At 41.1% G+C, this 17,468-nt stretch overlaps 1 protein-coding gene across 4 annotated transcripts in view; it reads left to right on the forward strand.

The window, feature by feature from the left end:
- WWC2 (WW and C2 domain containing 2) overlaps positions 1–17,468 on the forward strand; it is a 142,230-nt gene that overhangs the window by 100,851 nt on the left and 23,911 nt on the right. For all 4 annotated transcript variants that reach the window (XM_039542123.1, XM_039542124.1, XM_039542127.1 and 1 more), the window contains 5 exons: positions 116–738; positions 8,960–9,083; positions 13,371–13,451; positions 13,539–13,625; positions 16,313–16,505. In XM_039542123.1, coding sequence (XP_039398057.1) covers positions 116–738; positions 8,960–9,083; positions 13,371–13,451; positions 13,539–13,625; positions 16,313–16,505 — 1,108 coding nt within the window. The remainder of the gene's footprint in view (positions 1–115; positions 739–8,959; positions 9,084–13,370; positions 13,452–13,538; positions 13,626–16,312; positions 16,506–17,468) is intronic.

Raw genomic sequence — 17,468 nt, forward strand, 5'->3', positions numbered from 1 at the left:
TCCTTTGTGGTCTATGAGTGCACTCCTTCAGACCTCATCTTTTACTATTGTGTGCTGGTGATCAGGTCTATAGTAGATTAATAACATAAATGGTTGTTTTGTCTTTTCTTTGCAGTCTCTCTGCCAGTACGTTATCTGTGTCTTCAGGGAGCAGCCTAGGATCCTTGGCATCCAGTCGGGGGTCTCTGAACACATCCAGCAGGGGATCACTAAACTCCCTCAGCTCCACGGATCTCTATTATAACCAAGGCGATCAAATAACAGACTTGGACTATCAGTATAAACTTGACTTCATATTGCAAGAAAAGAGTGGTTACATTCCTGCTGGGCCTATCACTACCATTCATGAAAATGAGGTGGTCAGTTCCCATGGGAGACTGGATTACAGTGACTCTTCTGGGTCTTTGGCAGCAGGCCACGCTCCAAAATTGACTGAGCCACCCAAATCTGTGACATCACTGTCTTCAAGATCCTCCCTTTCTTCCTTGTCCCCACCAGGGTCTCCTTTGGTTTTGGAAGGTGCATTTTCAGTGTCTGCCCAAGATTCCCCCCTGCATCACCTCATCACAGACTTTGAAGACTGTGAATTGCCTGGTGATTTTGCAGGCATTAGTCTCTGTGAGAACCAAATATCATTGGACTCTGAAGCCAGAGCAACATCACAAGCTCTTACAGATGATAAAGATCTCAATGAAAGTGTTAGGCAGCCTTTGTCGCCTTTACGTGAAGGAAATGCAGGTAAAGAAATAATTGTAATCTCAAATCTCTATGTAATGGATCAAAATTAACTAAGGTCCTGACTTTTAAATATAGGGCTGCCTCTAATATGATCAATAACCGATTTGGGCAGGTGACACCTGCACTTGTGGGCAATCGTAGATACTAGGAACAACATGTAAATTTTTTAGTTTAGGGTTCTGTCCTACAAAGTGTGGAGTCTGCAACTTACATTGAAATCAATCCAATGAACTTTACAGGATGAGGTCTTTAGTAGGTAGTCAACTATCTTCTTTATTACCTTAGAATATAATTTGTTGTTGTTTTTTCCAAAATAGTATCTGAGCATTGGTCGAACTCTTCTCCCATTGAAGTCAGCGATGCAACTCCCATTCACTTAATTTAAACTGAAGACATTCAAATATTCTTTTTTTGTTGGTTAAATAACTGAGCTGTGTAAATATACTCTAAAAATGTCTAGGCTGAAGCTATCCAGATACTAGTTGTACTCATGCACTCTATGAGGATTTTTTACAAACATCAAGATCTATAATCTTCTTTGCAAGTCTTTTGGTTTTTAGGCCCAGAAAGATGTGTTTTCTTTTAAAAGTTGCCCAAGAAGGATGAAAAGAGCAGAAAACAGAGAGAGGCAATTAGCATGCAGTTGCACTACTGAGCTAATTAATAGTTGGGATTCAATAACCACTGTATTGGCTGTTTAGGGAATCCTTTACTAATATGCTTCTTTTCAGTTCTATATGAAGAACTCTGCTTGTTTATGTTTTACAGTGGAGAGAGATGTTCATACCCTGTTTGGGGGAAGGCAGTGGGGGAGGGAGGGGGAGTTAGCTTTGTGTAAAATATTGCCCTGCCATCTTCTGGCCAAGATGTTAAGTTGCTGTCCAGCCTTGGTTTCTTTTTTATTGCTCTTGTTACTACGTACTCTGTGACTTAGGAGAAGAGCTCGTACACATCTCATTTTTCAAAAAACAGTTTCTGCAATCTGGTTAACATGGTCACTCCGACCTCATCAAACTGTAGAACTCTGTGATGCACTGGTGGTGATAGCCAAATCTCGTGGAACAATAATCCTTGTCAAAATGGCTCCAGTGGGCTGACTTTGTCAAAGTTGAAAGTCTATGTGATGCATGATCCTCTACTACTTAGTTTCCAACATTTTTTAAAAAAAAGTTATTCTCGTGCATTTGTGAGAAATAACAAGGAATCTGGGCACTACCTAAAGGGCAAAGGAAGGTTGCATGAGCATCCTGTGGAACTGTAAGTGACTTCAGTATGAATACCTCAGTTCTCAATAACTAGCAGGTCAAAAGACAGGAATCCTGAGTAACAATAGAGCAGAGCCCAAATATCTCATGCCCTGCCATAGCTAGCCCTCCTTCTTCTTTGCAATAATCCCACTAAGGGGAAGGGGGTGGGGAGAATCTATCCGACAGTAATGGCAAAGTGAGTCTTTCTCTGATGCTTGTAGTTTATTAAGCCCAAGGAATGGTGGCAACTTTGTAGAGGCACAGAAGAGTGTTGCTGTCTCCATTCTTGAATCAGCAAAAAAGTGCAGAGGAGATACCACTAAGGATGCCAACAAATCGAGGATTATGTCAATTTAAGTGCAAAAAAACTCCAGTTGTTGAATGTTGGAAGGATATTTTCCTCATTCAGGCTATGCAAAGAAGAAACATCCATATAGATTTGCTGCATGCAATGTAAGAGAGACTTTCATTCGTTGACAGTCTTCTGTAATAATGTATATTTGTAGTTCCCCTAAGTAACAGCTGCAACATTATTAAAATCCCAGTTGCCAAGATGTGACCAATCGCTACTGAATCTAAAGTGCTGGCTTTGTTGCAATTGTTGAGGCGTATATTGTTATGCCGTCCCTGCACGTTTATTTTCTGGCTTTTCTTATGGCACTTCTGGTTGGAGGAATAATGGATTTATCTTGTCACATACTATGTCCATTTTGCGATTGAGGAACTGAGGAACAGAGATTAAAGAGCCTAATTCTCAAAAGTGCTGAGCCCCTGCTGCACTGTTCGAAGTCAATGAGAGAACTGAGTGAGTTCTCAGCACTTCTAAAAATTGGGTCCTGCGTGACTTGCCTGAGTTAATACAATGACTATGTGGCAGAGCTAGGAACACAACCCAGATTCTCTTGAGTCCCAGGCCTTAATCACAAGATCATCTGTTACCTTTTTGAACCACCTGTAACAATTATTCCTCAGTATCTGTGGGTACATCCACACTTGGAGCTGGAAGTGTAATTTCTAGCTTGGGTACATAGCAGTGTAGCCATGGTGGTGCACACGGGCAATGGGATAGGTTAGCCAGCCTGAGTGAAGTCCCACCCCGGTAGCCCTTATGCCACCCAGCTCACCACAGCTATCTTGCTATTTTTAGCATGCTAGCTCAATCAAAGCTAATGTATGTGCATTATTACAGCTCCAGCTCAGTGTGGACGTGCTCTGTGTGTCTTGTGTGACTTGGCTTTAGTTGTTCACAACACACTTTCCTTGGGAGAGGATCCTTCCATCCTTGCCTTTTAGACCAGAACATGAGAAGTACCTTTAGATTTAGAGACTTTTGTGTGTCTTGCAGGCCCCACTGTGTGAGGGCACCTGCAGTGTGATTCTCGTCTGAGCTGGAAGACAGTGTGCTATCTTTGAATGGGCAGCATTTTTCTCTTTAAAAACCAGTTTCATTAATTATTTGAAAAATACAGAAAAATAAAGTATAGAAAAATAAACAGATTCCTCAACATACCTAAGTTTTACATTGCTGAAAGTCTACCTAGGCAGGCTATTGTCAGTTTCATTCATATACTTGCAAGAGATCAAATCCTTGTGTCGGACCCTCTTGTCTGGCACAACAGAATGTCTCGCCAGAAAGTGTCTTTTATTTATTTATGTTAGGCTGCTTCTCTTTCCTTTAAATAAAAAAATCCTCCTCCTTTCTAGTGATGTCCAGGTAGGAAGAAATAAACATACGCTCAATGGCCTTTGTGTACTGGGGATGTAATTTCCAGGACACACATCCTGCTACTAGTCTGTGAGTGTGGATTTGCCCTAGTGATCAAAAGCGAATAGTTGCTGTGTCAGAATTGCCATATTTCAGGGCTGTCACTGCCCATTCAGTGTTGCAGGAGAAGATACTGCCATGATTGTTTGGCGTTACCTGTTAACTGTTTCTCTTTTCCATGAATCCTCAAATACAGTTTCAGAAGTTAGTTACATAAATCCCATTTCATTACATATGTTAGGTCTATAAATACTATTTTCTTACCATTCTTCATCTCCCAGTTGCTGAGTTATTGTGAACCAAAATAATGATGTGATTTTTTCAATAATTTGTGTTTTTCTAAAGGAACACGTAGCCAACACAGTGATCCAATTGGTTCCTAATTAAGCATTTCAGGTCTACATTGGCATTTAATTGTCTGACGTAGGTATCTGGGCATCTAAGTACTAATTTGATTGTCCAGATGCATAATGTGGGAGTGCCCAATTTATATGCCCAACTTTGATAATTGGGGCCACAGACTCAGTCATTTTTGGCTTATATTTACCAGCAAAGAGCACCTGGAAAAAACAACCCCAAAAAAGGTAATTTTTTAAAGGAAAGATAGAATTAAAATATCTATTATGTAAATGAATATATTGCAGCATCTTTTTCAATGGTTTTATTGTGCTAAAAATTTCAATACTTTCCAGTTCATAGCATGGGGAGCCAGCAGGGGATTGCATGAGGCACTTGGGACTTCCTTTTGTCTCCTTCAGTTATGCACAGAAAGAGATATCAGAAGTTGACTACAGACTTGTCTACCCAGAGAAATAGCTATTGCAGAATTAGTGGACTAAGCTAACCCAAACACTGGCACTCTTAGTGTGGAATAAGTGTGTCCACATAGGGAGCTAGTATACTACAGTAACTCCTCACTTAACATCCTCCCGCTTAACGTTGTTTCAAAGTTACATCACTGCTCAACTAGGGAACATCCTTGTTTAAAGTTGTGCAATGCTCCCTTATAACATCGTTTGGCTGCCTGCTCTGTCCACTGCTTGTAAGTTTCTGTGGAAGAGCAGTGACTTTACAAGGGAGCAATGCACAAGTTCCTCTTCTCCGCCCCTCTCTCTCCCTCCCAGCGCTTCCCCCACCGCCAAACAGCTGTTTGGCAGCACTTAAGACTGTCTGGGAGAGAGAGGGGGAGGAGCGGGGAAACGCCGTGTCTCCGCTCCTCCCCTCCCTCCCAGAAAGTTCTAAGTGCCACCAAACAGGTGTTTGGCGGCGCTTAGGACTTTCGGGGGAGAGCTGCTGCTGCTGCAAAGGTGCTTTCTAGCATCTGCAGCGGGCTGTGCATTTGTGAGGTAAGCCTGGGGCAGTTCCCAGCTACGGTACAGTACTGTACAGTATATAATGCCTTTTGTCTGCCCCAAAAAAATGTCCTTGGAACCTAACTGCCCGCCTCTCCCCCCCACCCCTCCCCGCTCAGCCCCGCATTTACATTAAATCTTAATGGGAAAATTGGATTCATTTAACATTGTTTCACTTAAAGTTGCATTTTTCAGGAACATAACTACACCGTTAAGTGATGAGTTGATGTACTTGCTTTATGGTACTTTAAACTCACACCCTGGCTTTTTTTGCGACCATTTTCCTGTGTAGACAATCACTAAAGCCCAAGTGTTCTGAATCTGTGAAGTGCAAAATTAGAGCTTTACTTTACCTTTACTTCTTGCTGTTCTTTGTCTTTTCAGTGTGATGGAACTTAGTGTTCTGTTTGCTTTAGAAGCCTCACAGACTCTGATGTAAGTGGCTGGCGAATGATTCAGTTCACTTCTTCAGTGGCCAGATGAGTCACAACCAATTTTAAAAAAATACAGCTTAGTTTCAACAACTAACTTTATGCTAACTTTCGATACTCTAGCTGTTCACAAAATCCAAGTGGGCAGGGCGAATGAAAAGACAGGTGTGAAAAGCAGGCATACTATGGCCAATGAGAAATCCAGGGCCCTGGTTTTGCTGATTTGAGGAAATATAGCTTTAAATGTTTTGATGGGATGATATGGAGAAGAGGGGTATAGGTCAGCAAAAAAAAGCCCTAAATTGTAGCTCTCGTTCTTGATAGTGTCACTGTATCTTTAATTCTAAAAGCACTTAATATTTTTTTAAAAGCTATAAATGGAATTAATCCTTATGCTGAGATTTCCTGTTATTAATATATGTAGTGCCATGTTTGTATAAATATAAAGCAAAAATATATTAAAAAGCCTACATTAAAAGTACATTAAGGTTGCAAAATCAAGCACTCAAAAGTTAGGAAATGCGAGAAACAATTAACTCCACCCCTTTGTATGTCTGTATTATGATAGTCTTTTGTTACATGATCACATACAATTTTTTCCACAGGACCCCTGCCTCATTCAGTGCACAGGATGAATGGTGCTCAGGGAATGAATCAGGATTGAGTAATGAATGAGACTGTTGTCTGTAGGACCCTTGCACCTTGTAGAAAGTATTCTGCTCAGCCCTGGGATGGAGCTTGTTAAGTAGCTGTGTGGATGGTGCATGCATGGTCTGATCAGCTGCTAGGCAGCTAGGCAGGGGTGAAAGTAACTTAAAGGACTTACTGGTTCGCCGGAGTCCTGAGCATGCGTGGCCTCAACGGGAAGAGGCGTGGCCTCAATGGGAAGAAGTGGAGCCTTTCAATATTTAAAGGCCCTGGGGCCGTGGCTGGGAGCCCCAGGGCCTTTAAATCACCCTGGAGCTACCAGCTGCATAGGTGGCTGGGAGCCCCGGGGCTCAGGGGCGAATTAAAGGGCCTGGGGTTCCAGCTGCCGTGGAGTGCCGGGCCCTTTAAATTACCATGGGAGCCCTGCTGCCGTTACTCCGGGGCAGCAGGGCTCAGGCTAGGGCTGGGGTAGCAGCAGCAGGGCTCCGGCAGTAATTTAAAGGGCCGGGGGTGCTGGCCGCTATGGGGAGCCCAGGCCATTTAAATCCCCACCGGAGCCCAGCTCGGGTGGGTATTTAAAGGGCCCAGTGCTCCTGCCACTGCGGGGAGCCCCGGGCCCTTTAAATAGCCTCCGGAGCCCTGCTGCCGCTGGGGTAGTGGTGGCAGGGCTCTGGCAGAGATTTTAAAAGGTCAGAGGCTCCAGCCGCTGCGGGGAGCCCCAGACCCCTTAAAAAGTCACCGGAGCTCCGGCAGCAGGGCTCAGGCGGCGCTGAAAAGAGCCCGGGGCTCCCCGCAGGGGCCAGAGCGCCGACACATTTAAATCCCTGCTTCAGCCCGGCTGCCGGAACTCTGGCGGTGATTTAAAGGGCCAGGGCTCCCCACAGCAGCTGGAGCCCTGGGCCCTTTAAATTACCGCCGGAGAAGCCGGTCCAGTCCGGCACGGCATACCATCCGGCTCTTGATGGTATTCTGTACTGGACCGTACCAGCTTACTTTCACCTCTGCAGCTAGGGGATAGAGCTTGCTCGGTGCAGGTGGAATAGTTTGAGGCCAGGTCTAAAGTAAAACTTACATTGGTATAATGCTGTTGCTCAGGGGTGTGAAAAATCCACCCCACACCTCCAAGCAAAGCATTTCTACTGACCTGACCATGGGTGTGGACAGCGCTGTATCGACAGGAGAAGCCTTCCTATCGACACAGCTACTGCGTCTCATGGAGTTGGGTTAATTATGCCGATGGGAAAACTCCCATTGGCACTACAGCGTTTTAAGGATAGACCTGACTTGAGAATTTAGCTGTAACGTTTTAAAAAGCTTCTACGGATCATGTGCAAACTGCAGGGTTTTTTTAATAGGCTTATAATTTGGTCTAATTTATGTGGATTTTTACAAAGCAGCAAAAGGCACATCCCCGACACTAGGGCACTTCTCCTATACCACACCAAATCCAAGTCTGTGTACCAAAGCATCAGAGTGTTAGATCTCCTCAGTGAAATGGTTATAAGAATTTTTTGAATGTGGGTAAAACCTGTTTTTCTCTAATTTAAATCTTGGAAATGGCTGTACTGTTTTAACTGAAACTTTCAAAAAAAAATTCAGTCTGAGGCAGACATCTTACATGGAAAATTTCAGCCTAAATGCTTAAAGTTTGACAAAGTATTATAAGCAACTAAAAATAAGGTTCTATAATGGAAAGCAGATGAACTTAACTATAGGTGGCGCTTCCAATGCCACCTATTACAATACAAAACTACTCTGCAGATAAAGTGCCTCTGTACTTGTCTCTTGTAGGCGCTTCTGTATAGGTGAAGTACATACAGATTTACTCTCCTGAACAGGTCCCTGCTGGCAGCAGCCAATTTGGAATAACCATGAAGTTCTTCCACAGTCAGTCTCTGTCCTTGTCAAAGTCAATTTCAGGCGTCTGTGGTTATTCCTGGGGGTAATCAATAAATCTTGTCATCACCTTCACCGCTCACATGGGGAGAGCACTTCATCATCAAGGAAAAAGCATCCGTACTGCTACAAATAAAAGCAGAAATGTAGCAATCGATCCTCTAAACCGAAGCCTTAAATTTTTAACATCTTAACAAGATGTAAAGTCATGACTCAGGAGGTGTGCATAACACATACCAATATCCTCGCTCCTTTGCAAATTAAAAAAAAAAAAAAGCTTCATAGGCCTGCTACATATTTCATGGCAAAATGCTGCTTTCAATGAATGCTGTGTGTTCACTGCAGGACACTAGCATATGAATATGACTTGGAGGTTAAAATTAAGTAGTAGCTGGTGCTAAAGGTTCTCCAGCGTAAGAAGTTTTTGATGATAGTGTTAGGCATTCCTTTGCTAAACCAAATGGGAGTTTGCATTTCTAGGAGGGAAATCCTGAAGCTTCTATATCACTTACATATTTTTAATAAAGCATAGTTGTCAGCACTGGTTTTGTGTGCTGCTGAAATTTTATTACAGTGAGAATTTAAAATTGGAAATGTAGGTTCAAAGCTCAAGATAAAGACTAATAAGGGTGAGAGAAGCCTGTGTTTGGAAAGGGAATAATAGTCCTACATTTTCAAGCTCATCAATTTAGACATGTAAACCCCTAACTAGAATATGTGATAATAGTAATACATCCTGTATCTGTTCAGTGGGGCGAAACAGAATTACTCCATGAAATTGAGCTAAGGGTCATCACTTTCAACTTGGCAGTGTTCTAAGCTGTGCAGTTACCTTGCTGATAATTGTCCAGCATTAATTTTTATTCTTCCTCCCTTGTTTAGGTGTCGACTTACCAAGAAGAGCAGTAAGTCAGCTGCTTGAGGAGAAAGCAACTTGTGTATCTGCTGCAGTGTCTGATGAGTCTGTGGCTGGAGACAGTGGTGTATATGAAGCTTCTGTAAAACAGTAGGTTTAAGAAACTGAGGCTAGGTCTACACTGAGGGAGGAGGAAGTTGACCTAAGATACACATTCGCGTAGCTGAAGTCGGCATATCTTAGGTCAATTTACCTGGCCGCGAGGACAGTGGCGAGTCGACTGCTGCTGCTCCCCCTTCAACTCCGCTTCCGCCTCTCGCGCACGGTGGAGTTCCGGAGTCGACGGCAGAGTGATCGGGGATTGATTTTATTGTGTCTACACTAGACGCAATAAATTGATCCCCAATAGATCGATCACTACCCGCCGATCCGGCGAGTAGTGTAGACATATCCTGAGAGACTTTTTGACTGCATTAGCACACTTTGGTCCCAGGAGATTTATTTCTGTCCTGCCCATCCACCCATTTACAGCTTAATTTATAAAGAAAAGTATATTAACAAAATATTTACTTTTTTATAAATTAGGAAACATGCACATTATAGTGGATCACCAGTGCTACTATAGTTAAGGTTTAGATTAAAATTGTTTTAGGCACCTTAATTTGGCCATGTTGCTCTAATATAGTATTTTCTATTCCTATTTCTCTTGCCAAAAGTATGTCATAAGCAGAAATGTAATATGTAAACTGTAGGTTTCTTAGAACAATAAACAAATTTTAGCACAGATAATAGAATTTTAAGAATATTACCAACAAAACCAGACTCTGGGGATTCTCTAGGATCTTCAGTGTTCACCTCAACTTTTGCATGTATCTGATAATAAGAGACCTGGGGAGGGAGGTTTGAGGACTTCAGGATGTGCGTTTTAATGAGATACTTACCTAATATCCCTCTTTCAAATGTTCCAGTAGCAGCCACAATAGCCTTCCTTGCTGGGCAAATTAAGGTACATTATGGCAGGGGCTCTCAACCTTTTTCTTTCTAAGCTCCACCGCCCGCCAGCATACTGTAAAAACTCCACAGCCCATGTGTGCCATTAGCGGGTAGCAACCAGGGCAACTGCCTGGAACCCCATGCAACAGGGGCCCCCATGAAGCTACATTGCTCAAGCTTCGGCGTCAGCCCCAAGTGACGGGGTGCAGGGTCCTGGGCTTCAGCCCCATGCGGTGAGGCTTTGGCTTTCTACCCTGGGCCCCAGGGAGTCTAATGCTGGCCCTGGACCCCTGGTTGAGAACCACTGCATTCTGGTGTCGTAGAGGGAGTGGGGCTTCATTAAGTTCTGGTAAAACCTTTAGTAGATTCAGACTTTCTCAAATCAAAAAGACAAAACAAAACCATTCACATGAAACCTAGCCTAGAAGCTCTTGTGAGATTTCTACCATTCTGAGCTAAAATCTTACCAGAACATCTCAGGAGTATCCACACCACTCAGTCCTGTCCTAAAGCTGTGGATCAGTGCTAAGGCCTAAACTAAGCCTATTCCACATCAGATCTTATTGCTACTTCCTTGGTCCCTCTCTAATGCTAGGTTTGGGTGGAATTAGACTTACACAGGTAATTCTCACAGGTGATTAAAGTAGGGCAGTCGATTAATCAGTTAACTCACGTGATTAACTCAAAAAAATTAATTGTGATTAATCAGTTTTAATCACACTGTTAATTGAATACCAATTGACATTTAGTACATATTTTGTTCTACATTTTCAAATATATTGATTTCAATTACAACACAGAATACAAAGTGTATAGTGCTCACTTTATATTACTTTTGATTACAAATATTTGCTCTAAAAATGGCAAACAAAAGAAATAGTATTTTTCAATTTACCTCACACAAGTACTGTAGTGCAATCTTTGTCGTGAAAGCACAACTTACAAATGTAGATTTTTTTTTTAACTTAACTGCACTCCATATCAAAACAATGTAAAACATTAGAGCCTACAAGTCCTCTCAGTCCTACTACTTATTCAGCCAATTGCTAAGAGAAACAAGTTTGTTTACGTTTACGGGAGATAATGCTCCCTGCTTCTTATTTACAATGTCACCTGAAAGTGAGAACAGGCATTTGCATGGCACTTTTGTAGCCAGCATTGCAAGGTATTTACGTGGCAGATATGCTAAACATTCATATGCTTCTTCATGCTTTGATCACCATTACAGATGACATGCTTCCATTCTGATGATGCTTGTTTAAAAAAAAAAAAAAGGGGGGGGGGGGTAAATTAAATTTCTGACTGAACTCCTTGGAGGATAATTATATGTCTCCTGGTCTATGGTTTTACCCGCATTCTGCCATATATTTTGTGTTATGGTAGTCTCAGATGACGACCCAGCATATGTTGTTTGATTTAAGAATATTTTCACTTTAGATTTGACAAAACACAAAGAAGGTTCCAATATCAGATTTCTAAAGATAGCTACAGCACTCGACCCAAGGTTTAAGAATCTGAAGTACCTTCCAAAATCTGAGAGGGACGAGGTGTGGAACATGCTTTCAGAAGTCTTAAAAGAGCAACATTCTAATGCAGAAACTACAGAACCTGAACCACCAAAAAAGAGAATCAACCTTCTGGTGGCATCTGATTCAGATGATGAAAATGAACGTGCATCGGTCCGCACTGCTTTGGATTGTTATCGAGCAGAACCTGTCATCAGCATGGACGCATGTCCTCTGGAATGATGATTGAAGCATGAAGGGGCATATGAATCTTTAGCATATTTGGCACGTAAATATCTTGCGACGCCGACTACAACAATGCCATGCAAATGCCTGTTCTCACTTTCAAGTGACATTGTAAACAAGAAGCGGGCAGCATTATCTCCTGCAAATGTAAACAAACTTGTTTGTCTGAGCAATTGGCTGAACAAGAAGTAGGACTGAGTGGACTTGTAGGTTCTAAAGTTTTACATTGTTTTATTTTTGAATGCAGCTATTTTTGTACATAATTCTACATTTGTAAGTTCAACTTTCATTATAAAGAGATTGCACTACAGTCCTTGTATTAGGTGAATTGAAATATACTATTTCTTTTGTTTTTTACAGTGCAAATATTTCTAATAAAAAATAAATGTAAAATGAGCACCGTACACTTTGTATTCTGTGTTGCAATTGAAATCAATATATTTGAAATGTAGAAAGCATCAAAAATATTTAAATAAATGTATACTATTTTTCTTTAACAGCGCGATTAATCGTGTGATTAATTGTGATTAATTTTTTTTATCATGATTACTTGACAGCCCTAGATTATAGTCATGTGCAGTGACTTTTGCTGCTGTATGTGGCTGTCATGGAGACTATTTGTTGGGTCCCAGTCCATCTTGGTCACAGGAGCATACCTCATGCTGCTTGTCACAATTGCAGCAAGCAGAATATGAATAGGCAGGATCTTTCTTGTCCCTCTAAAAAGCTAAGAATGGTGAGGCAGATGGAAGAGGGAAGAAATCCCCTTCCTGTCTACCATTCACCAAGAGATGGAGGAAGGAAAGAAGAGAGAAACTTCCTTTGTTTCCAGCAACAAAAGGTGGGGAGAAAGAGTGGGTGGTTTTTCCTCCCTTTTGCCCCCAATCAAGAAGTGATTGGGCAGCTATGAGAAGAGAGCTATAAATGTAGAATGGAGTCCCAATCACAAACTAATCATGGCATCATGTCTTGACACTGTATTGAATGTGTGCATTGTTCTTTGCATCAGTAAGTGATGTATCTGGTCTGTGTTATCTGGAAGATTAGACTAGATAGTCACAATCACTCCTGGCCATAAAATCAATGAATCTCATTAATCCCATGTCCTTCCTCAAACAGCTAATCAATTTCCATATCTGGAAATCATTTTGTGAATGTGTGTGTGAGATTCTTTTTAATGCCAGGTATTCAGCCTCAGGGCTGGAGAGCTAGTGCACCTAGTATTTGTGAATACAAGTTCTTCAGGAAAGGTTTTGTTCTAATTTTTTGCATAGAATCCTCATCATTGGACAGTGCCCCAACCCCCCTGATAGACTGGACATGAAATAAGCTCCTGATACCATGTGTGGCCAAATGTTCTTTCATCTCTTTAGTTCCCAGGACATTATTTCTCTATATCCCTGAATCCATCTACTGTGCATAGCTGGTCACTGTTATTGTACTCATACCTATTAGTCTGACCACTTTAAACAGCTGGCCTGAGGCCTTTCCTAATTCATACACTGAAATGGCTGGTCTTAAAACCTGTGCCGTTGCAGTACAAACACAGAAATGGTTAGTTGTGCTACAGAAAAGTGATTCAATTAAATCTCTCGTTTGGGAGGCGTATGGGGTATTTTTGTATTCTTCTATAACTGAAAGTTAACTATGATTTTCTTACCCTTGTTTCCAATTATTTACTTACCTGATCTAGACCAAATGAAACTGAAGATGCTGCATATAGTGAAGATGACACGACGATTCTAGAGGCTGCCCAGGTGCAAATAGGACTTAGGTAAGTAATAAGCAAATGGGAAACATCTATTTATATTTAGGGAAGCTTGTGGCAAAACTGCCTCACATTGTCTTCTTATCTTAACAGATATGACCGAAGCAGTTCAAGTTTTGTGGTAATTGTAATGCAGCTCAGAAATCTTCATGCCTTCTCTGTCCCCTTTGGTTCCAGAGTGTAAGTAAAATAATCATTGAGCAGTAATGCTGAAGTGTACATTGCACGATTTCTGTGATTATGCTTTACTCATTCCTTTTGGAAGGTACTGTTGCTTTAAATACTGTATAATTAAATGTTATAATTATTTTAAATAGCAGGTAAAAAATCATTGTTACTATAGTCTTTCCAACAATCTCTCAGAAGGTTGTGTATATATGTGGTCTTGTGTGTGTAAAATTGTAAATAATTTTAAAATAGTGTGTATTAGTTTTAAACAAGGGCCTGTCATAAGTTTGAGGCAATTTCATAAACTTTCAAAAATGCTGAGGCACATCACCTCTAACAAGTGATGTTTGAGGGCTTCTCAAAAATTAGGCTCTGTGTTGTGCTGTATAGATAGAAATATCAAAACAATAAAAGTGGAAAACAGGTTGATGAAAGTATTGAAAAATGGCTGATGTAGGAAGTAATGAAAGAAACAAGAGGGAGTGTTCTTAGTGAACATAAGAACAGCCATACTGGATCAGACTAGTCGTCCATCTAGTCCAGTATCCTATCTTCTGACAGTGGCTGATGCCAGATGCTCCAGAGGGAATAAACAAAATGGGTCAGTTATCATGTGATCCATTCCCTGTCATCCAGTCCCAGCGCCTGGCAGTCAGAGATTTAGGGACACCTAGAGCATGGGATTGCATCCCTGACCATCTTGGCTACCAGCCGTTGATGGACTTTATGGTAGCTAGAGTAGGGAACTAGGATTAAAGAGCTCTGAGTTCTACACCTAGATCTGTAAATTAACTTGCTGCGTGGCTTTGGGCAAACAACTGCTTCAATTTTCCAGGCTGCAAAATAGATACAATAATATTTGACCATCTCAACAGGCTGTTACGAGGTTTAATATGATTAGAGGTAGGATGGAGCCAGTCCATGGAGAGTTGGTATTTTGAAGGCTAATTTGAATTGGGTTCACTGATCAATAGGAAGCCAGTGAACATGAAGGATGTGTGTGACACAATCTCTTTTTTGGAGTTGTTAGTTGTGTCTACCACTATTATGCCCCCCTAAAATTTGTAGTGCAGGAATTTAGAAAGACCGTGAAAATGGAAAGTTGAGATGAGACATGGCTAATGTACAGTATGAAGAAGGCTGTCAAAGTTAGAGCATTAAAGATCAACTGAAGTACAAATATTAGCAATGTTCTGAAGATATAGTAAGAAAAACAAGTTGATTCCCAATATTTTTGGCCTTGGAACCGAAGTAAAAGGTTGAAGTCAGAGACCTGGGGCAAAGAATTTTTTACTCCATAAAAAGGACTCCAAGATATACTGTTAGTTTAAAAAACATGAGCTGTTTTCTTCTGATACAAAGCCATAGATTGTTAGAAGTGAAAGAATTTTTGAAATCCAGTATACTTGTCTGTATTTGTAAGCCGTTTACATTTTTCTTAGCTTGGCAATTGATGAAGTCAGTTTCACTTTTATTCACACAGTACTGCCATCTTTGAAACACACCGGAGAATGTGCATTTTGGAAAAAACACCTGTTTTCATTGGTCCCTTTTTAAAAAAAATTGTGTTGTGCTGTTGATGGTAGGTTTTATGAAACCTTGTTTTCACAATTTGGAATTTAAGACATTCAGTTGTCAGTGTCCTTTTAAGTCTTCAGAGTATTCAGCAGTAGAAAGCTGACATATCCGTGACCTGATACAGTCAATAGAAGCAGATACTTGGGAATTGTAGTTAGAGGACTTCAATATAGAAGAGAAGTCCAAGGTGGTTGATAGTGACGTAAAAATGAAGCTAGCTAAAGTGAAAAGGTGCATAAAAGATGAGGGTTAAGGAAAGATCCTTGGTACACTTGATGCATATGTAAAAGGTAGGATTCAAATATGGAAACCACGCTGTTGGCCAGGGTGTCAATAAGAGTACAGAGACTGTTGAACTTAGGCTACAACTACACATGTGAGTAGGGGTGTGATTATTAAATACTAGCATAATATTAATCTCCGTCAAGTACTGCTTCTCATCTTTCCTAGCTGTTTTCTGTCTCTTTTACTAGTTTTCCATTTTTCCTTTTTCTCAGAAATATGAGGTACAGTGCATTCCACCATGCTACTGAAGTCATTTCTAAGTGTTTAACTTTTCTCTCTCAATTTTCCAACTCTCTCTCTGCTCCAAAAGGATCTTTCAACTTTCTAGGATTTCTTGTTTCCATTAGGATAATGTGTCCCACTTTCTGTGACATGATCTTCAGCGTCTCTCACTTAATACTAAAGCAAAGGATTCATTTGGATAGAGTCAGCAATGCCTACTTCATCTGTCATTACCTTCCCAAGGCACAGAAATAACTTTTGGGGAAATGGCTGTGCAAGGGACAGGTGGGAAGTTAAATTTATCAGCCCCTTCTTTCTCCTTCCTTCCAACTGAATTGTTGCCTGTCCATTGCCCTGGCATGCACTTTTCCTTCAAACCTTGTGATCAGTTTCCCTCCACGGTGGAAGGCTGACTGCAGTGATTCACTTTTCCCCTCGGCAGCTGGCACGTGTTAAGCATAGTGCACCTGCAGCTGAGCATGAGACAATTACAGGGGTAAAATGTTAAGAAGCCATTAATTTTGGATTTTGTGAATGATCTTACATTGTAATTGTGCTTGCATACTAGGTGCTATTTGCTACACATGTAAATCATTTTATTTTGTTCCCTTCAGGTATTTTAGGGTAGCAGTACTTCCATCCTCAGTTGATATCAGCTGTCTGTTCCGCACTAAAGTCCATCCTGCTATGGAAACCATTTTATTCAATGAGATATTCAGAGTAGCCATTTCCCAAGAAGCTTTGCAGCAGAAGACATTACGTGTAGATGTCTGTTCTGTCAGTAAAACTCGACGGGAAGAATGTCTGGTATGCATTTTTATATTAGCTTTGCTTGGCATCCATTTGTTTGTTTTATTCCCCACTGATGAATATGGCTTCTAGAATTCAGCACCACATCTGAGTTGTCTCAATAGCACTGATGATTACATTTCTCTGCGGTTCCACATGTATACAACACAGTGTTGGATGGAGAAGTTTTAAAAGCTCTGTCTTGCCATGATATTGCACAATGACAAATTGATGTGTAGCACATAGATGTAGATCATGAGTAATTTCATCTAAACTTCACTGGAGTTACATCAGTGTTACACTGATGCAAGCCAGAGTAGAATTGGGTCTCCAAAGTATAAAATACAATATATAAAACAAAGTGATGCAAACTTGTATTGTAACCAAACACTGCCTGGAATGCAAATCTTTTGTACAACACTGTAGATTGCATTAAGCTCCATGTTTTGAAACTCATATACTTCATTGTAATAATATGTGACATTAACAATCCAGGATACTAGAAACTGGGATGTTATCCATTTGTTCTGGCTTCTGACATGGTTAACTGTGTCATCATCACACAACTAATGACTTGCTTTCATTTACCATTAAGCTTGCCATCATGTAAAAAAGACAAAAGGAAATTTCCCTTCTAAGACGCTGTCATGGGGAGAGATCATTGCTCTATTTTGAAGTCTTTCCATATTTTGTATTTGTTATCACTGTCATCACATATTGTTGCCCAGTGGCAGTGGTGGTATATATGAGGCACACTGATTAATAATCAAGGACTCTTTAAAATATAAACTGTGAACCATGAACAATGGCTATAGCTCTGAGGAGTCGTCCAAGGAGCCAGTGGACACTGCCCAAAGGAACTCTGCACAGGTATATGAGACAAATAGTGTCCACAAGTAGGCCCCACATTTGTAAAGAACCTCCCCTCGAGCCTCATCCTCCTCCTGGACCGATGGATGGTTATCTTGGCCAGTGCCAGGA

This window comes from Mauremys reevesii, linkage group 5 (assembly GCF_016161935.1).
Source record: "Mauremys reevesii isolate NIE-2019 linkage group 5, ASM1616193v1, whole genome shotgun sequence".
In the NCBI taxonomy this organism is placed as follows: Eukaryota; Metazoa; Chordata; order Testudines; family Geoemydidae; genus Mauremys; species Mauremys reevesii.